Raw genomic sequence first — 22,983 nt, forward strand, 5'->3', positions numbered from 1 at the left:
TGGTTAAACTGGAAAAAACCTAATCTTTTCCTTCTGTGATTGTTCTGTAAAAGATTAAAAACTGTAACATGTTCATGTTCCGCACTGTTTATCATTCTGTCAGGTAAGGCAGAGACCACTAATGAGTAAATTCATGAAGGTTGAAGCTGACCTCCCTTGTTCTTAATGTCCCTCCAGAGGTTGAGATCGGAAAGGGATTCTCTGAAGGAAACCATTGAAGAGCTTCGCTGTGTTCAGGCTCAGGAAGGACAGCTCACAACTCAAGGTAACAATGTTTCAGAAGCCCAAGCAAGACTATTTGTTTAGGTAGTATCAGGAAAAATGTTAGGATTCATTTTAAGATGATTGCACCAAAAAAACAAGAACTTAAAGTTGGAGAAGAGGGCATGAGATTGATACAGATTTTGAACTGTTACCCAGATTTTATGGAAAATAGACGATAGTTATGAGACCAAATTTATTTACCTACTTTTTAATTTTATATTCAAATGTTTATATATTATATATATATATATATATACATATATATGTCACTTAGTCACGTCCGACTCTTTGCAGCCCTGTGGACTGTAGCCCACCAGGCTCCTCTATCCGTGACATTTTCCAGGCGAGAATATTGGAGTAGGTTGCCATATTCCCAACGCAGGGATTGAAGCCTCATCTCTTGTGTCTCCTACATTGGCAAGCAGTTTCTTTACCACTAGTGCCACCTGGGAATGCATTCAAATGTTTGGGTTTTATTAAATCAAAAGCATAAATCATTTGTTAAATCATTTGTGTTAATAATAAACCTGAAAAGTTTCTAGTGACCTCTTTAAAAGTATATCAGACTTTCTAAATCAGTGATCTTTCTTTCAGCTGAGAAGTGAGGTGGGTAGCAGTTCACTAACACCCACTACTTGGGAACTTAACGTCCAAAGTAGAAACCTTTTCCTCCTCACAGGAAAGGAGCAGCACTTAGCTGAGAATTTACCTTCCACCTCTTGGGGAGCACGTGAGCCTGGCTGGGTGCTCGTACACTTCACCATCTGCTCACTCCCACTGGTATTTCCAGCCCCTGGCTTTCCTGTTGCCTGAAACTAGACTGTCTCTTTTCCTCTGACTGCAGCCTCCTTTTCCCTGCGCCCTCTTTCTGCCAAACCTGTTCATTCGCTCCATCCTCCTTCAGCCCCCTCTGTGGCCTCTAATGACCATGCTGATGGCCTTCTTTCCCAGGTCACCCAGCCTACATACCTGCATTTCAGCTGTGTTCTCGTCACCACTGTCTTTCCTTATCCTCTTCACCTATTTCTGAACCAGCTTATCAAACCCTAGCTCAGTTTTTTTTTTTTTTTATAATTTTGTTTCTCTGTTTGTTTCTTTTCTTGCTGTGCTGGGTCTCTGTTGCTGCGTGTGGGCTTTTATCTAGTAGTGTGAGCCGGGACTGCTCTTCGTTAGAGTGCTCGAGCTGCTCGTTTCCGTGGCTTCTGTTGGTGGGGAGCACGGGCTCTCTGCGTGTGGGCTTCGGTAGTGGTGGCTCACGCACTTAGCTGCTCCGCTGCGTGTGCAGTCTTCCTGGCCCAGGGCTCGAACCTGTGTGCCCTGCGTTGGCAGGTGGATTCTGCACCACTGGACCACCAGGGAAGTCCTGTGGTTTATTGTATACACAGTAGCTTGCATCTGCCAATCCTGAACTCCTGATTTATTCCCCTACCCACCCACTTTCCCCTTTTGTAACCCTAAGTTTGTTTTCTATGTCAGTGAGTCTGTCTCCATTTTGTAAATAAGCCATGGTAAACACTCTTAGCAACCTAGGAATAGAAGGAAACTTCTGCAGCCTAGTAGAGGTCATCTGTGAACATCCTACAACTGACCTCATACTTAGTGATGAAAGACTAAATGCTTTTCCCCTAAGACCAGAAACAAAGCAAGGCTGTTCAGTCTAGCCACCAGTATTCAACATGGAGTTTCTCACCAGTGCAGTCACGGAAGAAAAAGAAAAAAGAAATGAAGGGCATTCAGATTGGAAAGGAGATCTGACAGCTGAGTTCGGCAAGGTTTCAATGTCCAAGATCAGTGTGTAAATACGTTTCTGTGTACTATTAGTAAATAATCAGAAAGTGAAATTACAGTAGTTATCTTAAGGAAGGAACTGCAAATAAGTTTAGCAAAGAAATGCAAGACTTCCACACTGACAACTATGAATCATTACTAAGATAAATTATAAATAAATGTAAACACATTCCACATTCAGTTGTGGAGAGAGACTGCAGTTCTCTTCATATTGGTCTAAAGAGTCAATGCAATCCCAATCAGATTCTCAGCAGGCTTTTTTGTAGAAATTGACAAGCTGATTTTACTGATACAATTTATACGAAAAAACAAAGTGTCCACTATAACCAAAAAAAAATAAAAAGCTAGAGAGCCTACACATCCTGATTTCAAGAGTTACTTTAGGGACTTCCCCAGTGGTCCAGTGGTTAAGACTTCACCTTCTAACACAGGCCGTGCAGATTGAATCCCTGGTCGGGGAGCTCAGATCCCTCATGCCTCAGGGCCAAAAAATGCAAATGTAAAAAACAAAAACAATATTGTAATAAATTCCATAAAGACTTTAAAAACGGTCCATGTCAAAAAAACAGAAAAAAAGTTACTGTAAAACTGCTATAATTGAGCAACGTGGAACTCACATAAGAGAGACATAGAGATCAGTGTAGTATATACCACACTAATAGAATGAAGGAAAAAACGCATCATCCTCTCAATTGATGCAGGAAAGGCAACTGACAACGTCCAAAACCCTTTCATTAAAGAAATAATGTAAACTAGAAAGGAAACTTCTGCAGCATGAGGAAGGTCGTACGAAAAACCCACAGCTAACAGTGTACTCGGTGATGAAGAACCAGAAGCTTTTCTTCTAAGATCAGGAATAAGACAGTGACACCTGCTACCACCACTTCTATACTTCGGTTAACATGCTACAGGAAGTTCTAGCCGGAGCAATTGGACAAAGAAAAAAAATCTAAATTGGGAAGGAAGAACCAAAAATATTTCTGTTTGCAGATGACATGCTCTTATATGTTGAAACCCTTTAAAAACTACACACACGAAAAAAAATAGAACAAATAAAATGAATTCAGCAAATTTACAGGATATAAAATCAAACAACAAAAATGAGTTACATTTCTATACACTAGCAGTGAACAATATGGAAAGTAAATTAAGAAAACAATTTGATTTACAATAGGATTAAAAAGAATAAAATACTTGGGACTAAATCTAACCAGGAAGACACTTGTACCCTGAAAAGTACAAAACACTGCTGAAAAAAATCAAAACCTAAATGGGAAGATATCCATGTTCATTGGAGACTTAATATTGTTAAGATGACATCACGGAAACAATCTACAGATTCAGTGCAATTCTTATCAAAATGCTGATAGTATTTTTTGCAGAAATAGAAAAACCCAGCCTAAAGTTTACATAGACTTTCAAGGGATCCTGAAAAGCCAAAACAATCTTGAAAAAGAAAAAAATTAGCTTGAGCACTTACACTTCCTGATTTTAAAACTTAGTAAAATGTTAGAGTAATCCAAATAGTATGTATAGGTGAAAGGGCAGATGTATAGACCAATGGAGCCGAATATAAAGGGCCTGGAAATAAACCTTCCCGTAGACGGTCAGCTGATTTTCAAGAGGAGCATCAAGACAACTTAGTGCAGGAAAGGAAAGTCTTTCAAGAAGATTGTGCTGGGAAAGCTGGATGTCCACATCCAGAAGAAGGAAGGTGTCCATCCTTATACCATATACGAAAAGGAAGTCAAAATGGAAACCTAAATGTAAGGACTAAAACTGTACAACTTTAAGAAGAAACCATAGAGAATCATCATGATGTTGGATTCAGCAGGGGTTCCTTGGAATTGATACCAAAAGCACAGGCAGCAAAAGGAGTAACAGGTAAACTGGACTTCATCAAAATTAAAATCTTCTCTGTGTCAAGGAACACTGTCAATAGAGTGAAAAGGTGGCGTGCAAGATGGGAGGAAATATTTGCAGATCCTTTATCTGATAAGTGGTTGATGTCCAGAGAGTATAAAGGACTTCTACAACTTAGCAGCAAACAAGCAAAGGACTTAAAGACACGTTTCTCCAAAGATATCCAGATGGCCAGAATTTGTATATGAAACAGTGCTCAACATTGTTAGTCATTAGAGAAATGCAGATCAAACCCACAGTGAGGTCCCACTTCATACCCATCAGGATGGCTGTCATCAAAAAAGAAGGAAAATGGAGATAAGAAATGTTGATGAGGATGTGGAGAGATCAGAGCCCTCTTGTATTGCTGGTGGGAATGTAAGATGGGTCAGCCACTGTGGAAGAGTTTGGTGGTTCTTTATAATAAAAAGTTAAAGTTATCATATGATCTAAAAATTCTGTTCCTAAGTATATACCCAAAAGAATCAAAGCAAGGACTCAACTAGATCCTGGTATGCCAATGTTCACAGCAGCATTATTCACATTAGCCAAAAGGCAGGAACAACCATGTGTCCGTCAACAGATAAATGAATAAAGAAAATATGATATGTATGTATAATGGAATATTATTGGGCCATATAAAGAGATGAAATTTTCATAAATGCTGCAACATAGATGAATATTGAAAGCAGCGTGTTAGGTGAAGTGAGCCAGACACCGAAGGACAGATGCTGGCGTGAGGTATCTAGAATGGCCAGATGTTGGCATTAAAGTTACAAGGGGCTAAAGGAGAAAGCAGTGGGGAGTAGTTACTGCTTAATGGTTACAGATTTTATGTATTGAGTGATGAAAGCATTTGGAAATAGACAGTAGTGATGTTTCCACAAAATGGTGCCTTAGCATCAGCATAGGACTTCGCGTTACTCAACTGTACACTTAAAAATGTTAAAATGATGATGATGATGGAAGGCAACTGTGACATAGTTTTTGTACTTTAATGCTCAAAGTAGGGTTCATATAGGGACTAAAGGAGGTGGTTGTGGTCTCTCTTGACCTTGAGTCAGTGCTTGTGTGTTTATAGGGTTGATGCCTCTGGGAAGTCAGGAGTCTTCAGACAGTCTTGCAGCAGAGATCGTCACACCGGAAATCAGGTAAGGAGATGGTGAAGTCCAGTCACACTTCACAGTATTGTTGTAGAAAACTTACTCCTCTGTGATATAGAGGACCAGTTCCTTACTCTTTATCACTGACACTTTCAATCTGAACTCGAGGCTCTGTGTCCTTGATTTCAGCACGTTAGAGACCTTCTCAGCTGGCCGTACAGAAGCTTGGTTTCTCTCTTGGGGAGGACAGGGTCTCACACATGCAGACAGACACATCTCTGCTTGGGTATCCTCAGCAGACACTTAGCCGTGAAACCACGTGGCCCAAAGACAAAGGTTATGCTTAGCCATTAGCCTGCAAAATACTTAGTCGCTGAGATTTATTACCTAAGTTCAAGAAATGGTCTGGGGAAGACAGAAGCAGAGTCAGGAGGAAACATTGCCCTGTCTCTGTTGCTCTTCCCTCAGAAGTTCCTTACATTTGTATTTTAAATATTCTGTTTATTTTAGTGTATGCCTGGCTTTATGTATGAGAATGAGTAAATGATTGGAAAGCATCAGCTGTCCAGCAAAAGGATAATGATTAATCCTGAATATTGCTTTTACCTTATTTGGGCTAATTTGCCCCCTTTTTAAGTTAACACCAGCCTTGATTCTTGATAGCATCCTTGGAGGTATTAGCTAAAATAACAGTTATGTAAAAGTTATAAACTGTGAAAGTTGCCATAGGCATTCAAACATTTGTTGAATAAATGAAGACAGTATTTATTATTGTTAGCATTTGTTTAAGTACAGAAGGTGTGTAACGCAACACCAATTTTGGAAGCATCTTAAATACCTTTTACTTCTTTGCCATCTGATATGGTACTTTATTATTGGACCAATAAAATTTGTTTCACAAATAAATACTTATTTTATGAATATTTATAAATAAATGCATGCTGCATCCTAAGTCGCTTCAGTCATGTCCGATTCTGCAACCCTATGGACTGTAGCCCACCAGGCTCCTCTGACCATGGGACTCTCTAGGCAAGGATACTGCAGTGGGTTGCCATTTCCTTCTCCAGGAGATCTTCCCAACCCAGGGATGAAACCTGCGTCTCTTATGTCTCCTGCATTGGCAGGCAGGCTCTTTACCACTGGCACGACCTGGGAAGCCCCTATAAATAAATGGTTATGTCCAAAAAGACAAATTTTAAGGACGCTTTTAGGTAATGAAGTTGAATTTTTAAACTGAGAGAAAAGAACAATGATGAAGATTCAACAAAATGGCTTCTACTGAGTATTACTCAGTAAAATTAAAATATGCTCTGTGTCTACAAGAGCTACCAAGGTGAAACAGTGCAAGGGGTGAAACTTCTCAACACGTTAATAGACCAGTATTGACATAGGTCAGTATTCTTGACACATAGTGAGATTTTCTTTTCCAGTTTGCAAAAATCTATTAAAAGTGATAATTTTCACTAATGTTAAGGGTGTGGAAAAGTTAGAAACCTCATAAACTAAAAATAAAGAGATACAGTGTTTTAATTGAGATATAATTGACGTATAACTCTGTAGTAGTTTTAGGTGTACAACATAATGATTTGACATGTGAATGAAGGATACATATATGTTGTGAAATGATCACCAGAGTAAGTTCAGTTAGTATCCATCGCCACAGAGAACTACAAAAACATTTTTTTTTCTTGTGGTTATACAGCTCTTCTTTTGAGCAGTTTGGCAGAATGTGTAAATGTTTAAATCAGAAAGAAAATAGGATTTTGAAACCTCATTCATTATACATCATGATACTTGGAGATTGTTTATCTTCAGACCATCAATTCTATTATAAAAAGAAAAGGTTTGAGACCTGAGATGTGCTGTCTCAGCCAGTTAGGAGCTAAATTTCTTGCAGGTTCTTTTTTTCTTTCATTTCTGTTCTACGTATTAAATCTGTAATGGTGCCTCGCTGGATCTTGATAACCATGTTAATCTGTTTTTCTTCTGCTCTCAGGGAGAAGCTCATTCGTCTTCAGCATGAGAATAAGATGTTGAAAATCAACCAGGAGGGTTCTGACAATGAGAAGATCGCCTTGCTGCAGAGCCTTCTGGATGACGCCAACCTCCGCAAGAATGAGCTGGAGACAGAGAACAGGTGAGGGTGCGGCGGCCACTCCACTCACCGTGATCTGATCCCTTCAAACACTGCTGCAGGGGCTGCAGGGGCACATGATCTGAGCTGCAGGGGCAAATGAGAGTGTTCTCCTCCATCTCATTTCACAAGTACTTTTTCCACTTACAGGCAGATTTGCCTAAAAGGGCTGTGTCTCTGTGATAGAAGCCCCATCTTCAGTTCTTCAGGCAAAATGATACCGAAGTCCTGCCGTTCCCCCTTCCTAATCACTAATTAAAACTAGAAGCTTAAACAGCCCCAGTGCAGGAGACACGGGTTCGATCCCTGGTCCAGGAAGCCCCCACGTGCTGAGGACCAATGAAGACCGTGCACCACAACTCCTGAGCCCGTGCTCTAGGGCCCGGGGGACACGGTTCCTGAGCGTGTTCTCCAGGGCCTGGGGGACGCAACTCCGGCTCTAGGGCCCGGGGTGCACACCTGCCGAGCCCGTGCTCTAGGGCCCGGGGGACGCGGCTCCTGAGCCCATGCTTTAGGGCCCGGGGAAATGGCTACTGAAGCCTGAACGCCCTAGAGCAGCCAGAGAAGGCTTGGCAATAAGAACCCCACGCACCACAACTGGAGATTAGCTCGCACTCACCACAGCTAGAGAAAGCCCCCACGCAGCAACGAAGACCCAGCGCAGCCAAAAGCAAAATTAATTCATTAAAAATAAATAAAATCTTTTAAAAAAAAACCTAGAGGATAAAATAATGTCACCATTAATTGACAGTCTTTGGAGACACTTTTACTTCGTCGTCATGATCAGATTAATAAGTTTGCCTTGTTTAGACAAGCTGATGTTTCAAAGAATCAGTTGGTGTAAGGAAAATAGTAGGAACCCTCATAACGAATTGATAGAGCTTTCTTTTTTTAATCTGTTAATCCTTGCTACTCTAGTTGGAAATCATCCATCTTATGAATAATTCAGTTATTTTGAGAATTTAGAGTCTGCAAATCTAATAAGCACATTAGTTTCCTGCTTGTAACTTTTCAGAGTATTGCAGTAGGCAGTCATTCCAACTACTTTTAAAAGCAATTCTTACTCTGGCAAGGATTACTTTTATATTTTGTTGTGACAATCTTCTGATTCTTTTCCTTTTTGGAAACGTTGCTTAGAACCCAAACACGTGGTGTCTTTTCTTTGTCTTAGAGCTGTGATATTCTGTCATTTTTTGAGGGATTTGACATTTTTATAAATAGTTTCACAGTTTATGTGATATTACAGATTCTTTGCTTATTATGCCTGATAGATTTGGCATTTTCCAGGTATGAGTCAGTCTTGAGAGTCAAAATTGTTATGACAGTTTTACATACTCCACCTTTCTTCCTGTGACTTTAATTTTTAAACCTGCTGAGGGAGAATCAGCAAACAGTGTACACAATAGGGTGATTTATTAGAGTGTAATTGAGTATAAATAGAAGGAGACATTTGCATATCAGCTCTTAGGAGCAGAGATAATGAGTACTTTATTTAAAAAATACTTAGAAAAAGTGGGAAAAGAGAAGGGAGAGGAATGAGAACAGTGGAAAATAGGTGGCAATCACGCAGAGCCCAGGTGAGAGCACCTTGATTGACCCCTCCATCCTCGGCCTCCACTGTATCTTAGCATCTTAGTCAGGAGAGCCTCGGAGAAGGCAATGGCACCCCACTCCAGTACTCTTGCCTGGAAAATCCCATGGACAGAGGAGCCTGGTGGGCTGCTCTCTCTGGGGTCGCACAGAGTCAGACACGACTGAGTAACTTAGCAGCAGCAACAGCAGCAGCAGGAGAGCCTACTCCCGACACTGATTTCTTGTCAGGGAATCAACACCTGCTACATCTTCTATCACACTTGCCATGTCTTTCACAGGCCTTACTACAGCTTTTGCCCTTTTCTCCTTAAAAACAGAACAACTAGCTGTCATTCGTACTGTAGCACTTGCACGTCCAGATGACTGGTTACCTCCAAGTGCCTGTTATTTACAGCTGTGTTGGTTTATCAGATTGCAACATGAGTAACTTACCTGTAGGTCATGGCCATCTGTGGGTTTTATGACCTGCCACAGTAATAATAATAGCAGCTAGCGTTTATTAAGCCCCTGTTTGTTCCAAACACTGTGCTGAGTGTTTTAAACATGTGGTCTTACTTTACCTAAATTTTGCAGATGGAGGAATTTGGACTGAGACGCAGGCTACCTGACTGCAAAGCCTCTAGTCCACCAGTGTGTCTTCTGCCATATTTGTGAAACATTCTCCTTCCCGTCGTCCCCCTCACTGGATGCTTTTCCTCTTAGGTGAATTGTCGTGTGTTGTCTTGCTGAGTTTAATAAGTACTCACGTTACCTGGTCTCTGCCTTAACCTACCAGTTGCCAGCACTGGACTGGAGCCGCGCAGAGTTTCAGTCCCACTGGGCCTTGCGGCTGTGTGACCGTGAATGCAATTTGCTCACGCCATTCCTCACCTTAGAAGGAGAGCTCAGCCTCCAAAGTCCTCTCCAGTTAGTTTTGCCAGTAAGTTGGCATTTGTTAAAATCCGTGATACCTGCTGACCCTCCAGCAGTATTAGGAGAGGCACGAAGGATCCAGAGTAGAGCCACGTCAGAATCTCTGACCCTTGAGGTCGGCATTACAATCCTCACTTCTTTTGTCAGTGAACTTTCTCATACATATTTACACACATTTTATAGCTTCATACACGTGTGTACATGCTTGAGCTGTACTTTAACTAGTATTTTAGACTATGTGTTATGACATTTACAATGGCCTCCACCTAGTAATAGTATTTGTTGACGAAATAAATTTCAAAAATCGCTAGGATGGAAAGTTGAAATAGTCTTAGAGTTTGATATATTTTCCCTATTGCTTCCTGAGAAAATTAAACAAAGTTACAGTCAGTTGTGTACTTATGTACCTCTGTTCCCATATTGAATATGAATTTTCATATAATTCTTTCACTGAGTAGAAAAGCAGATTCCTTCATGTGAAAAAATACCAATTATTATTATAGGTTTATTATATCTTTACTGTGATTCTTACTAAATTATAGCACCTGGAGGTTTCTAATAAGAATTTCTTGTTGAGTAAAAAAAATTTCATGCTGAAATTCTTGGCTGTTTGGATTCTAGTCATTGCCCTGTTTTGTCCTTAATTGGGGGGCATCTGACTTTTCCTAAAGTGTTTTTTACTAGACCTGCCAGCCCCGTGGGAGCATCCTGGACTTCTCTTCCTCCCCTCTTTACCATGTTCATGGTTGATCACTTCCCCTTCCTCAGTTCTTCTCAGCTTCAGGAGCAGCCCTGGCTCGTTCCTTCTGAGTCCCTGGTTCCTCTCCAGGGTGAGCCGTCCCTTCCGCCCTCTGCTTGGTGATCTGCTGGGGGCCTTCCTGGTCTCTTGTGCGCCAGGCCGCACTTTCTGCGGCCACTGTCGTTCATGCTCACGGCCCTAGTCGTCGCCAGACGGCCCCAGGGTCTGCTGTGCCCTCCTGCTGGGCACCAGTTGCAAGGGTCCAGCCGTTGTAACAGGCATTTCCATCACTCAGTTTTCAACAAATAGCAAGCAAGTTTCTTTGTGCTGTGGCTCAGCCTGTTCCTCCTGCGTTCCCTTTTGTGGTAAGTGGCTCTTGGTTGCTGAGAGTACAATCCTCGGTGGTTTTTTGCTCCTTCTGTTCTTTTATGTCTTCTGTGCATCTCCTCCTCTGACCCCGTCTGTTTCAGGGAAGTGTAGTCATCACTGTGGTGGCCTCCGCCCGGGCTTCCTACTTTCCTGCTGCTCTCCGCCTTCCAAAATGATCTCTTTGACTTGCACGGCACCGTGATCTTTCTGAAATACTCTCGGCTCCTTCAGCATCACCCAAGACCCACTAGTCCCCCGACCGTTGCCGCCTAATGATCTATAGAGAATTTGTGGAGACAGAGCTCCAGAGTCAGCATTTTTAAATGCTGGCTGGGCTCTTTTCCCTTGCAACCAAATTTTAGGCGCAGTTATAGGAAATGGCAGCCTACTCCATTATTCTTGCTTGGGAAGTCCCATGGACAGAGGAGCCTGGCAGGCTACAGTGCATGGGATCACAAAGAGTCGGACACAGCTGAGCGACTGAGCCCAGGATAAATGAAAACACACTTGAATTTCACACAAGGTGGCCCAGCCTCTCCTCTGGTTTCATCTGCAGCCTGCCTTCCCCTCATAATGTCGTCATAACGGAGAATTCAGCCATATAATTCCTGAACTCATTGTGCCTGCTCCCTTTCTGTGCACTGTGGACGTGCTGAATTCTCGGTCTCGAATCCCCTTTCCACCGTTAACCACACAAGCCTTTTATTTATTGTTCTGGTCTCGGTTCAGGTGAGGCCTGACCCCTCCACACTATTAGGTGCGGTCCTCGCTTCCTTGAGCACTTCTCACTCCTCTGTATACTTCTGTGTGCTGTGTTGAAGTATTTATCTTCAATTTTATTTGTTTACATTTTGCCTCCCCAAGCGCAGTTTTTTTGTTTTTGGCTGCACCCAGAGACTTGCCCGACCTTAGTTCCCTGACCAGGGACTGAAGCTGGGTCCCTGGGAGTGAAAGTGCTGAATCCTAACCACTGGACCGCCAGCGACAGCCCACGAGGACCTTTTAGCACTGCACTGAGCACTCACTTGAATAAGTGTATATTGAAGTGAATTTCAGACGAATATACGTGCAAAAGTACACCAGCTCAACACAATGTGTCTGTCAAACACTGCAGTGGATGTCATCGTCAAAGCTTCAAGCTATACAAAAATAATGAGAAAAGTGAATTGCTCCAACTGTAATATGAGAATTTGTTTTGCTCATTATGTGAAAACCTAAGGGAAAAGGTATAAGTTCAGTCAGAACTTGGAAAATTAATGTACATTTGATTCCTAGGCTGGTGAATCAAAGACTCCTAGAAGTACAGTCACAAGTGGAAGAACTGCAAAAGTCTTTACAGGATCAAGGCTCAAAGGCAGAAGATGTAAGTCTTACTTTTTATACTATGAGTATATTAAAAGTATACTATATACTTTTAACTATGGTCCAATAGTTTCATAATGTTTAGAAAAGCTGTAACTTTTTTTTTGATGGTCTCTATCAACATAATTATGATGATATTGGTTATAGAAACAGTGTTTTCCTTTTACTAACATTGCTTATAAAAAGATCAGACAGTGCTTTTTGTCTCAGATTCACCCTGCTGGGAATTAGAAGTTCATTTGTAGTTTTTAGCTAAGGTATTGGGCTTTTGTGTTCCATGGATGCTCAACTCAGTTTTCAGAGTATTGATTTTCCTTCTGGTCAAAAAAAAAGTGCTGACACGATCTCAGCATGCTCAGGTAGCACTGTTCGATGGAAATTTGGTTTTATGAAAATGATGCCCTTCCTAGAATCCTACCCTCTCCAGGTTTATGAGTCCCTCTTTCTGCCCTTGCCCTTGGCCACACACACACACACACACACACACACACACACACACACACACACTCACACACACACACACACACACACACACACACACACACACTCAGATAGAAGCTCGCTGACCTTTTTTCCCTCTGCCCGTGTGTCACAGCCCTGCCTGTTCGGCGGGTGCTCGCCTAGGATACAGCACGGATGTGGAGGCAGAAACAGCTCCTCCTCCACCTCCTTCTGCTCCCTGCCCATCAAGGTGCTCACGCGGCACGTAGCAGTCAGTCTGATGAAGGCGTGCAGCAGTCAAGTTTTACAAGTCCTGTACATTTAATGAGCTGTGTACAATAGAGCTACACTTGCAGAGTCCTCAAAAGTGATGTGAAGAGGGGATAAAAACAATGTTCATGACCAATCTTTGCTTCCATCAATTGGTGATTTTTTTCTCATTACCAGCGTAATCTGGCTTTTGAGTATAAACCTGTTTGGTTGTTCTCGTTGGAGTCATTCTGGGCGCTCCGCGTCAAAGCTGTAGACCCATCCAGTTCCATCCAGCCTTAGTAATGTAAGAGGGTGTGAAGACAAAACAGTATTATTGCTCAAGGCCTCAGGGTGTGAGATCCGAAAGCTCATCTGTGACCTGATTTCTTGGGTTTCTTAAGCACCATCTGGGTTATGCTGGCCACGTGCTCTCTGAGGTCACAGGTTGCAGCTTATCCTCTAATTTGTTGTTCTTCTTAGCTCCCCATGTGGATTCCCAGTTCCCCAGATTCTCACCAGCATTTAAACTACCTCATTCCGTTATTAAAATGGAACTAATTTACTTTTATCCAGAACACTAAATGCCAAGCAGAGCCACCATTCAGGTGTGAAAATACTAGTAAACCTCACCAAGGGGGTCTTAGGGGTGAGCCGAAGTGACGTCTCTTAGTTCAGTGGCACCACTAGGTCCCTTAAACTGAGGTCAATGTAATCTTGGTTTTGGTCTTGGAAACTGAGGAGACTTCCTGTTGATCTGCAGAGAGGAGAAGAATGTGTGGGTCATAGGAGGTAAACATGGCAAAACATCAGTATCTGCTCAGCCTCAGGGCAATAACCGCTATACTTGTTTCTCTAATATTAAAACATACAGAAAGAGATTTATTCTACAAAAAATAATTTTACATGGCCTGATTAGATACCGCTGTGGGAATGAAATCTAATTAAATACGTTGCATGTCACTACTTCAAGAGACGATATTTCAGAAATGAGTTGCCAACCCTAAAAGTACTGTTAGCGTTAATTAGTTTATTTGACTGTTCAGATGCTAATGAGATGTTTTGCTGTAAATTCCTGAAATTCCTCTCAGAGCGCTCTCCTCTATAAAGATTCAGATAGAAGCTTTCCTCACTCTCACGATGTGGAGGAACACGTGGGCCCCGCCGTGCGGTTCTTGCCCAGCAGATGTTTGATGCTTTGTCTTCTGTCTCCCACTCAACCTGCAGTGTTGCCTCAACAAACATGCCATGCACAGAACCCCTGCCAAGTGAGATGTGTCCTCTCTGAAGAAACACATTTTCCGCTTATTTCTGTTATCAAAAGCACAGTCCTATGACCTAAGGCAGAGTAGCATGGTTTGCACATTTTTATTATTATTTTTATGTCATTTATTTTTAGCGTGGAAGCAGAAAAGCATTGGTTCTATCCAGGCATATGGATAATTTGAGCTAGCCACAGTGTATAAAACTCCAGAGAACAAGACAGGATGAGATCGTAGAAGAAAGAAAAATGTACATTTTTTGAACAAAATGCATATCTTTTACTTCTGTTCATGAATTACTAAATCGTTCCTTCTGTTGGCTGCTGTGTATGCTTCATACTAATGTGTCCTCTCTGTCTCTTGGCATGGTCTCTGCTCAAGGCTATTGTAAGTATGGCTTCCTATTCATTTCTATATATTGAGCAGTGTTTTGGTTTATGCATTATCTGCCATCATAGTTGATGTTGTTGAAATTTTAAATTACGGGGCTTCTATGCAAAATGAAGATAACCAATATAGGTTTTATGTCCTTTACAATTAAGATATTTAAAGGATATCAAAAACCTAATAAGTCAGACTGACAGGAACTCGGCTCCTTTCTCTCCCCACCGCGCTCCTACCCAGTGTCATAACTGGTTTGTTTTATAAAGTGTTCTGATGCGAGCTTGCTGCTACGGTCTGACCCCCTCCTGCCACACTTTATGAGAGTACCAGTCTTCAGCTGGGGAGGCATGTGGCCCAGGAGGCGGGGGCATGAAGGCCGTGCGTAGACGCTGGGCTCTGCAGGCCTGGGCTCTAGTGCGGGCTCTGCCCCTGGAAACGCCCGGGCATCCCTCAGCCCCCAGAGGGGTTGGTGGCACCCACTGTGGTGAGGTTAACACAAGTCAACACCCATGACAAGCTTCAGGGCCGTGCCCAGCCAGGTAACCGCTCTCTTTTGAGAGATTAAATCATCATCTTACTTCCTGCATACTGTCTCAGAATAAACATTGACAATGAATTTTGCTTAGAGCCTAATCAAAACATGAGTGCAAAATGAAAGCTAAGATGTTTTTTTTAAATGTGTTCATTTCACCCTCTGCACTGGAGAAGGGACAGCAGTAATCAAAAGCCAGCAGGATTGTTGTCTTTCTCTCTGCCTGGGAGATGCAGTGGTGAACACTGTGGCCCATTCACCTGGCTGCAGTTGACACACTCAGCAGAGCAGGGTGTCTGAATATTGCAGGGCTGGCTCAGAATGGGCCGGAGTAAGCGATTATAGCAATCAGTGAGTCAGGGGGCTGAAACTGGAAGCGCCCGGTGTGAGGGGTGTGTCCCCCCATGTGGCTCTGCACTGACTGGACAGTCTGTTTTCTAAGTCTGTATTATTTGAATTCAACCAAATTAATTATGTAACCATGTATCTCAACATGGACTACTTCATAAAATTCATTCATAATATGTACCCCGCTAGTGCTGAGTTTGATCATGAAACCTGGCGGTCCTGTATGGAATGCCATTATTCTTTGCTTATTTTGCGTACGTTCTGATCTCCTGCATCTCAGGAGACTTTTTTTTAATACCCAGTCAAAGCTACATTCCCCAGCATGTTAAACGCTGTGGCTGACTTTTCCTTCATTTGCGCGTTCCATCATGTAAGTTATTTGCAGCCCGCGCATATCAGGAATCTCGGATTGAGTCACTCAGTGTTTGCATGAGTTGGTCCCATGACGCACGGAAAACAATAGCGTGGATAAAAAGTATCTTGCGTATGTGTTTGTCACTCAGTTGGTTCTGACTCTGTGACCCCATGGACTATAGCCTACCAGGATCCTCTTTCCGTGGGATTTCCCAGGCAAGAATACTGGAGTGCATTGCCGTTTCCTCCTCCAGGAGATCTTCCTAACCCAGGGATCAAACCTGCGTCTCCTGCTTTGCAGGCAGATTCTGTACCGTCTGAGCCACCAGGGAATCCCAAAAAGTCTTAGGGAAAGTCTCTTGCTATTATTAGACTTTACCTGCCTGTTGTGTCCAAGAATATTAGGTCTGTACCTGAAGGACTTTTTTATTCATTTCCCTGGCTATAGAGAATTTAGATATGCAGTTTGGGGTTTTTTTTATACTGATTGCTATCACTTATGAGCTGTTGTCTCCCTTATAAGAGAGAGAGAAACTTGGGTACATCGTGTATTTTCAAACTTTGACCAGAGGACTTACTGAGGGCTTGCTCAGAGTTACTTGCCACCCTGAACAAGTACTCGTCATTTTTTTTTTAAAGTAATTAATGTATTCGTTAAAATGTCAAGTAATAAACTATTTTCTATTTTCCATTTTCAGTCAGTTCTTCTAAAGAAGAAGCTTGAAGAGCATCTGTGAGTATAAAAGCTGTTGCAGCCGTTGTCGGGTTGTCCAGAGAAGCAGAAGTGTTTTGTGTTGGTGGTTACAGAGCATCTAGGCAGGGGCCCGAGTGGCCCTCAAGGTGGAGACGATCATGAGACACGTTAATAGTGACTGGTTTTCATGGAAGACGGTTTTTCCACGGACAGGGAGTGGGGAGATGGCTTCGGGATGATTCCAGCACATGGCATTTATTAACGCCCCTGCTGATCTGACGGGAGGCGGGGCTCGGGTGTGGATGTGACCGGCAGGGAGCGGCCGTAAATACAGACGAAACCGCCTCACTGGCTGCCCGCCTCCTGCTGTGCCACCTGGTTCCTAACTGGCCACGGACTGCTGCCAGCCTGTGGCCCCGGGGTTGGGGGTCTCCTGGTCTAAAGCGTCATCTGCACCCAAGGTCCTTGAATCAACCAACTGCTGCGTTAGAACTGTGTTCTCATGTGAGCTTCCAGAGTTTTCTGTCTTCACAGTAGTGTTTATGGTCCCAGGTAGGACTGTGTGACCCTCCGGATCAGGAGGCAGAAGTGTTTCCTGTAAGAACAGAGAGCAGTTGCTTCAGGTTCTGCGGACCATGGTCTGTGCCACAGCCACTGAGCTGTGGCTCAAAGGCATCCGTGGATAGTATCTAAACCAGTGCTCTGACTGTGTCCCCAAAGCTTTCTACCCTGAAAGCGGCCACAGGCTGAATTTGGCCCCCAGGCTGCACTCTACCAGCTCTGGAGCCTGTGGCCAGCTGAACCTTCCTTTTTATATAAATGTTTTAAAGTATCATTAAGCTTGTGAACAGTAGCAGCTTTTCAAACACTTCCTTGCATTGCAAGCATACCCGAACACGACTTTTTAATCTAGAAGATTCCATTTTAAAATACAACATTTGTTTTCTCATGAAGAAGTGTTTGTCAACCTCTTTATCGGAGGTTGACGATGTTAGGCGTGTTTTGTGATTTCTCTCACACCTAGTATCAACTTGAGTCCTTCTCCCTGTTGCACCCTGGCCGAACTCTGTCCTTACAGACATTGAGTGTGGGTGGCCGTGGGTTGCCAGCCTGGTGGAGTGTTCCATTGGTGGGCTGTGGTGAACCAAACACCCTGGGTGCACAGAGCTCGCGTGGTTGTCCTGCGGGGATTGGAAAGAGTTCTCCGGGCTGGCAGTTTCTGCATGCTGTCCGCTTTCTTCTTCAATGTGGGGAAAGCGAGTGCTCTGAGCCACTGACACAGGGTAGCAGGTCTAACCCTGGGCAGGTGCTTAACACTTCTAGAACAGCACCTGTCACCTCCCGGCCACTGGGAGGTGACCTGCAGGGAGAATTTCATGCTGAAGTCTGTCCTTTTGTCATTTCCCACCCCTTGTTGCAGAAAATAGAATGCCTGTTGTTTCATAAAACTACTGTCTGACCATGGTTCTTTGTTCAGTCGTCTACATGGTAAAAATCTTCATCAAAAACACCTTATTAGTGAAGGGGAGGCCTGTATCAGTTCCCCATGGCTCCCGTGACAAATCAGCACAAGCTGCAAAGCTGAAAACAACAGTCTTGACAGTAGTAGTTACGGTCCCAGCTAGGACTCTGCGACCCTCTGGATCAGGAGTCAGAAGCGTTTTCTATAAGGAACAAGGTTTTACAAACCCTAGTCTATGTCACAACCACCGATTTCTGATTTGAGAGCAACCGTAGACAGTATGTAAACCAAGGCTCTGTGTCCTAAAGGCTCTCTACACAGAAACGGGCCACGGCTGAACTTGGCCCCGGGCTGAAGGTTTACATGAAGGAATGGCTGCTGTCTCAGACTCGGGGGTTTTTGCCTCTAGGTTTTAGTCCTTTAGAAAGTATTAATATGTTGATGTTGGTTAAGTCTTTGCATCTTGGTTTCATAGCATTTGTGTGCTGTATGCTACTGTATCCTAAGAATAAAGAACTTACATCTTTCAAGTGAAGAAAATGCAACACAGTAGTAGGTGACACAGTTACATATTTTGTTGCAGAGAGAAGCTGCATGAAGCCAATAACGAGCTGCAGAAGAAGAGGGCCATCATCGAAGATCTTGAGCCAAGATTTAACAACAGCTGTGAGTTTTTCCTGATGATCAGTTTTCAGTTGGTTAGCCATGCATTACCCTCATGATAATAAGTTTATGTAAAATTTTGTTCTTTTAGAAATAGGCCCTATTGTATATTTTCTAGCAATCAAGGAATGTGCCCTGTTCACAGAAAGCACAGAAAGAGTGTGTGTGTGTGTGTGTGTGTGTGTGTGTGTATGGTCATCTATACAATAGTGCTTAGATTTCTAATTCCATTGTGATTTTTCCTTAACTATGAATGCTAATGTATATTTTATGAAATTACCTTCGTAGTGCAGTTGCAGTATGTCAACCAGACTTATTTTACTTTTGTTGGTATTTGCACATGTAGGTAACTTGACTTTGTCGATTCTTTTGTGTGGAGGTGGGAGCAATACAGACTTTGACTTTTTTCGTGTTGTGAGATATACATAACATAAAAATGACCATTTCAACCATTTTTAAGTATACAGTTAAGTGACATGTTTAGTAGATTTGCAATATCATACAGCCACTGTCTATCTCCTGAACTTTTTCATCTGCCTAAACTGAAACTTTCTACTAATTAAACACCCACTCCACACCTCCTCTCTTCCCAGCCCCTGGTCACCTCCATTCTGCTTTCAGCCCCTTGCACTTGACTCTTGTATACAACTCGTATAAGTGGAATCATACAATATTTGTCCTTTTTTGTCTGGCTTATTCCACTTCGCATAATGGCTTTCATTTTCACTTGGTATGATGCCTCCCTGCTGTAGCGTGTATCAGGATTGAAGCTGAAAATATTCAACTATTTGTATACGTAGACCACATTTTGTTATCCCTTTAGCCTTCAATGAATGCTTTTTATAATTTGTGTACTTCCATAGTGTAGTTTTTATTTCTAAGAAAAGCTTTCTGTTAAAAAAAGATTGTGGATTTTAAAAAATTAAATTATATATAAGAATAGACCAAACGATCTCTCAAAGCTGTTAACTATTTACTGTTTTGTCAGTTGAAGTCTTTTTAAAGTTGTTACGGTCTACTGTCTCATCAATAGCCTTAAAAATTGAAGAATTACAAGAAGCTTTACGGAAGAAAGAAGAGGAAATGAAGCAAATGGAAGAACGATATAAGAAATACCTAGAGAAAGCCAAAAGTGTAAGTGTGAGTCTGCGGGTCTCTCTGCTTTCTGATTGTGGCTCACTGACGTCTCGTGATACACGCTTGAACCATGACCTCTCAGACCACGAGGAGACTGGACCAGAAGTACCCGAGCAGGAGGCAGTGACCGAAACGGTGCCCCAGCCCCGGGCTACTTCTGATTATCAAGAGGAAAGCACCTTTCCATGTAGGAGAGGAGGGACAGTCCTCACCTCGCCTAATAGTTCAAGTTAGCTGCGTGAGCAGCTTCCCAGGTGGTCCAGTCGTTAAGACTCCACACTTCCAAGGCTGGGGGCATGGGTTTGATCCCTGGTCAGGGAACTAAGATCCCACATGCCGCACTGTGCGGCCAAAACAAAAAGATGAGCTGCACGCCCTAGGCGGGCCAACCTCTGCCTCCTGAAGAGCCTCAGCTGTGGTCAGCCTGAATCTAAGCTGACTTCTGGGCCCAGCTGGCAGTTCCCAGGGAGAATGAGGTCATTGGAACCAGTTAAATAAATTACCTTTAGAAAGTCAATCCGGACTTTGGGGTGAAAATCCATTTTATGAAAAGTAGAAATAGGCGTTGGAGTGGAGGGGGAGCCTAAGGAGTCTGTGTTAAAGGAAATGCGGTCTCGCTGTTCTGCTCTTTCAGGTTTTCTGTAGAATTGATCATTTTTCTGCAGGCTTGACTGGTTTTGATAGTAAAACTGCTGGGCCAAAAAGACCCTTCCCGGAAGCCTGCAGGTGTCCCAGCTAGACTTGTGTCCCCTGCCCGAGTCTAAACCCCACCCAGCCTCTGGCAGAGACGGTCACAGTGACAGGCGTGTGGACATCGAGCCCCGTTCCCTGCTCACACACCTGGTCAGAGGCAGAGGCCCCTGAATCAAGTCAGAGGACCAGAAAGGGGAAGACTGCCGTCAGTCGTGTCCACTGCACTGTGATTGATGAATTTTAAGCCAGAATTACTTCTTGTAATGGACTCTTTCACTTAATTTTAAATTTTTCTATAATTAGAAGTTGTAACAAGGGAACATCATTTCATACATTCAAATTTTAAAATATCCTTGTGAGATAGTTTTGGACTCTCATAAGGTTTATTTATTTATTTTTTTAATAACTGCTGCCATAGATGTTATACACTGTAGATTTGAGACTTAAATTTTTTCCTTTTATTCCTTTTTGCAGGTTATCCGTACTTTAGATCCTAAACAGAATCAAGGAGCAGCACCAGAAATACAAGCTCTTAAAAATCAGCTCCAGGAACGGGACCGGCAATTCCATTCATTGGAGGTAGTTTACTATAATGTGATAAGACATTTGATTTTTTTATTTTTGATTCTAGAAGCCTTGCTGTGTACAGTCTCCACATCTGTAGGGCACAGTTACCAAAGTCTGTGGATGCACAAGTCCCTTGTAGGCAGTAGTGAATGTGGTTATTTGCATACAGCCTCTGTACATCATCCATGTGCTCTAAACCATCTCCAGATTAGTTATGCGAGGTCTTCCCTGGTTGCTCAGGCAGTAACAAGTCTGCCTGCATGCAGTGTAAATGCTATGGATTTTTTTGTCTGTTTTTTTCTATTTTGGAATATATGGCTTTTTGTTTGTTTTTGTCATTGTTTAGTCACTAAGTTGTGTCCAACTTTTTGTGACCCCCTGACCTCATGGATTGTAGCTCCCCAGGCTCCTCTGTCCGTGGAATCGCTCAGGCAAGAACACTGGAGTGGGTTGCCGTTTCCTTCTCCAGGGGATCTTCCCGACTGAGGGCTGGAACCCGTGTCTCTTGCCTTAGCAGGAGGGTTCTTTACCACTGAGCCACCTGGAAGCCCTGTGTTTTCTGTTTTGGGCCTGGAGTGGGCTGACTCTGTGGATGTGGGACCTGTGGATATAGAGGGCCAGCTGTACAGTGGTGCCCATGAATTTAGATGGGCATAAATTAGATTTTTACTGGTGTTGAATGTTTTTCATGTTTACATGCTTACATGTGCTTGCTTTTTAGAAAGAATATGAGAAAACAAAGAGTCAAAGAGAGATGGAAGAGAAATATATTGTCAGTGCCTGGTACAACATGGTAAGAAAATAACACGTCAAAACACTTCGCAAAGTTCAATGAATGTGTATTATTTGTTACACTCCTTTAGTGGAGAAGTCATTCTACCGAATGAATCTGAAAAGTAATTGCCGTCCTAACACACACTAACAAAACCCTAACTCTGATCTTAGGGCCGAACAGCAGATACGAGAACCCACCATAAACGGGGTTAGAACACTGTGGGCACTGTCCTGAAGGATGGAAAATTTTCTGTCTCTCAGAACCATTTGTCCTTGGGCATAGTGACTTCAGTCATATCTAAACACAGATGGAGTAGGTTTTTTTTGTGGGACTATTTCACTGACTTTGCAGGACTGGTTCTTATAACAAAGATAGTTTAATTGTCTCACAGGGTTTGGTAAATGTTCAGTGTGGGATCCTGAAATTTGAAATTGAATTTTCCAATACACACAAAAATGTACATATGGCAGGGGAAAATAAATGCTCACCAGCATTTTGACTTTCAGTAAGGTTTTTCCAGATACAAAGAGCTGTGGATTTTGAAGAATGCTGTACTTTTTTTCAATATTTTTTTCCTAGACCTTTTCGTCGTCTTTTTAATAACTTTAATTATTTGTTTCCTTTTGGGCTGCGTTGGGTCTTGGTTGCGGTGTGGGCTTTTCTCTAGTGCAGTGCGGGGGTGGGGGGTTCTCTAGTTGGGGTGCACAGGCTTCTTACTGCAGTGGCTTCTCTTGTTGGGAGCACAGACCCTAGGGCCCGTGGGCTCAGTGCTTGCAGTTCCCGGGCTCTAGAGCACAGACTCAGCACTTGCGGCACACAGGCTGAGTTGCCCGCAGCGTTTGGGATCTCCCCGGACCAGGGATCGAGCCCGTGTCTCCTGCATTGACAGGCGGATCCTTTACCACCGAGCCAACCAGGGAAGCCCTTCTTTTTCTTCTTTGTTCTTCTTCCCAACACGACCACTTTTGCCTTTTCCAAATGTGAGTTTAGTCGCCTGAGACTGATTCCTTTCCCCATACCCATTTGACCCTGTAGTTGTGTTTCATGACACAATACCATTTTACAATTATAATTGTAAATTATACCATTTTACAGTTACAGTTGGTACTGTGTCTTAAAGGTTAGTGTCCCAGGTCTGCTAATAGTGTGATTTGAGCTTTTGTCAGAAATTCACACAATTTTATGCCATGTCCACATTTATTTGCCTTGGTTAAAGATACATACTTAAGATTTTATCCCAATTTTAAAAAAGAAAA

General features: G+C 42.8%; 1 protein-coding gene across 3 annotated transcripts in view; it reads left to right on the forward strand.

Moving 5' to 3' along the window:
- HOOK3 (hook microtubule tethering protein 3) overlaps window positions 1-22,983 on the forward strand; it is an 88,650-nt gene that overhangs the window by 54,110 nt on the left and 11,557 nt on the right. For all 3 annotated transcript variants that reach the window (XM_059882240.1, XM_059882239.1, NM_001192600.1), the window contains 9 exons: window positions 178-265; window positions 5,036-5,105; window positions 7,054-7,194; window positions 12,080-12,167; window positions 16,435-16,469; window positions 18,476-18,558; window positions 19,589-19,689; window positions 20,860-20,964; window positions 21,674-21,745. In XM_059882240.1, coding sequence (XP_059738223.1) covers window positions 178-265; window positions 5,036-5,105; window positions 7,054-7,194; window positions 12,080-12,167; window positions 16,435-16,469; window positions 18,476-18,558; window positions 19,589-19,689; window positions 20,860-20,964; window positions 21,674-21,745 — 783 coding nt within the window. The remainder of the gene's footprint in view (window positions 1-177; window positions 266-5,035; window positions 5,106-7,053; window positions 7,195-12,079; window positions 12,168-16,434; window positions 16,470-18,475; window positions 18,559-19,588; window positions 19,690-20,859; window positions 20,965-21,673; window positions 21,746-22,983) is intronic.

The sequence above is a fragment of the Bos taurus genome, chromosome 27 (genome assembly GCF_002263795.3).
Source record: "Bos taurus isolate L1 Dominette 01449 registration number 42190680 breed Hereford chromosome 27, ARS-UCD2.0, whole genome shotgun sequence".
NCBI classification, from domain to species: domain Eukaryota; kingdom Metazoa; phylum Chordata; class Mammalia; order Artiodactyla; family Bovidae; genus Bos; species Bos taurus.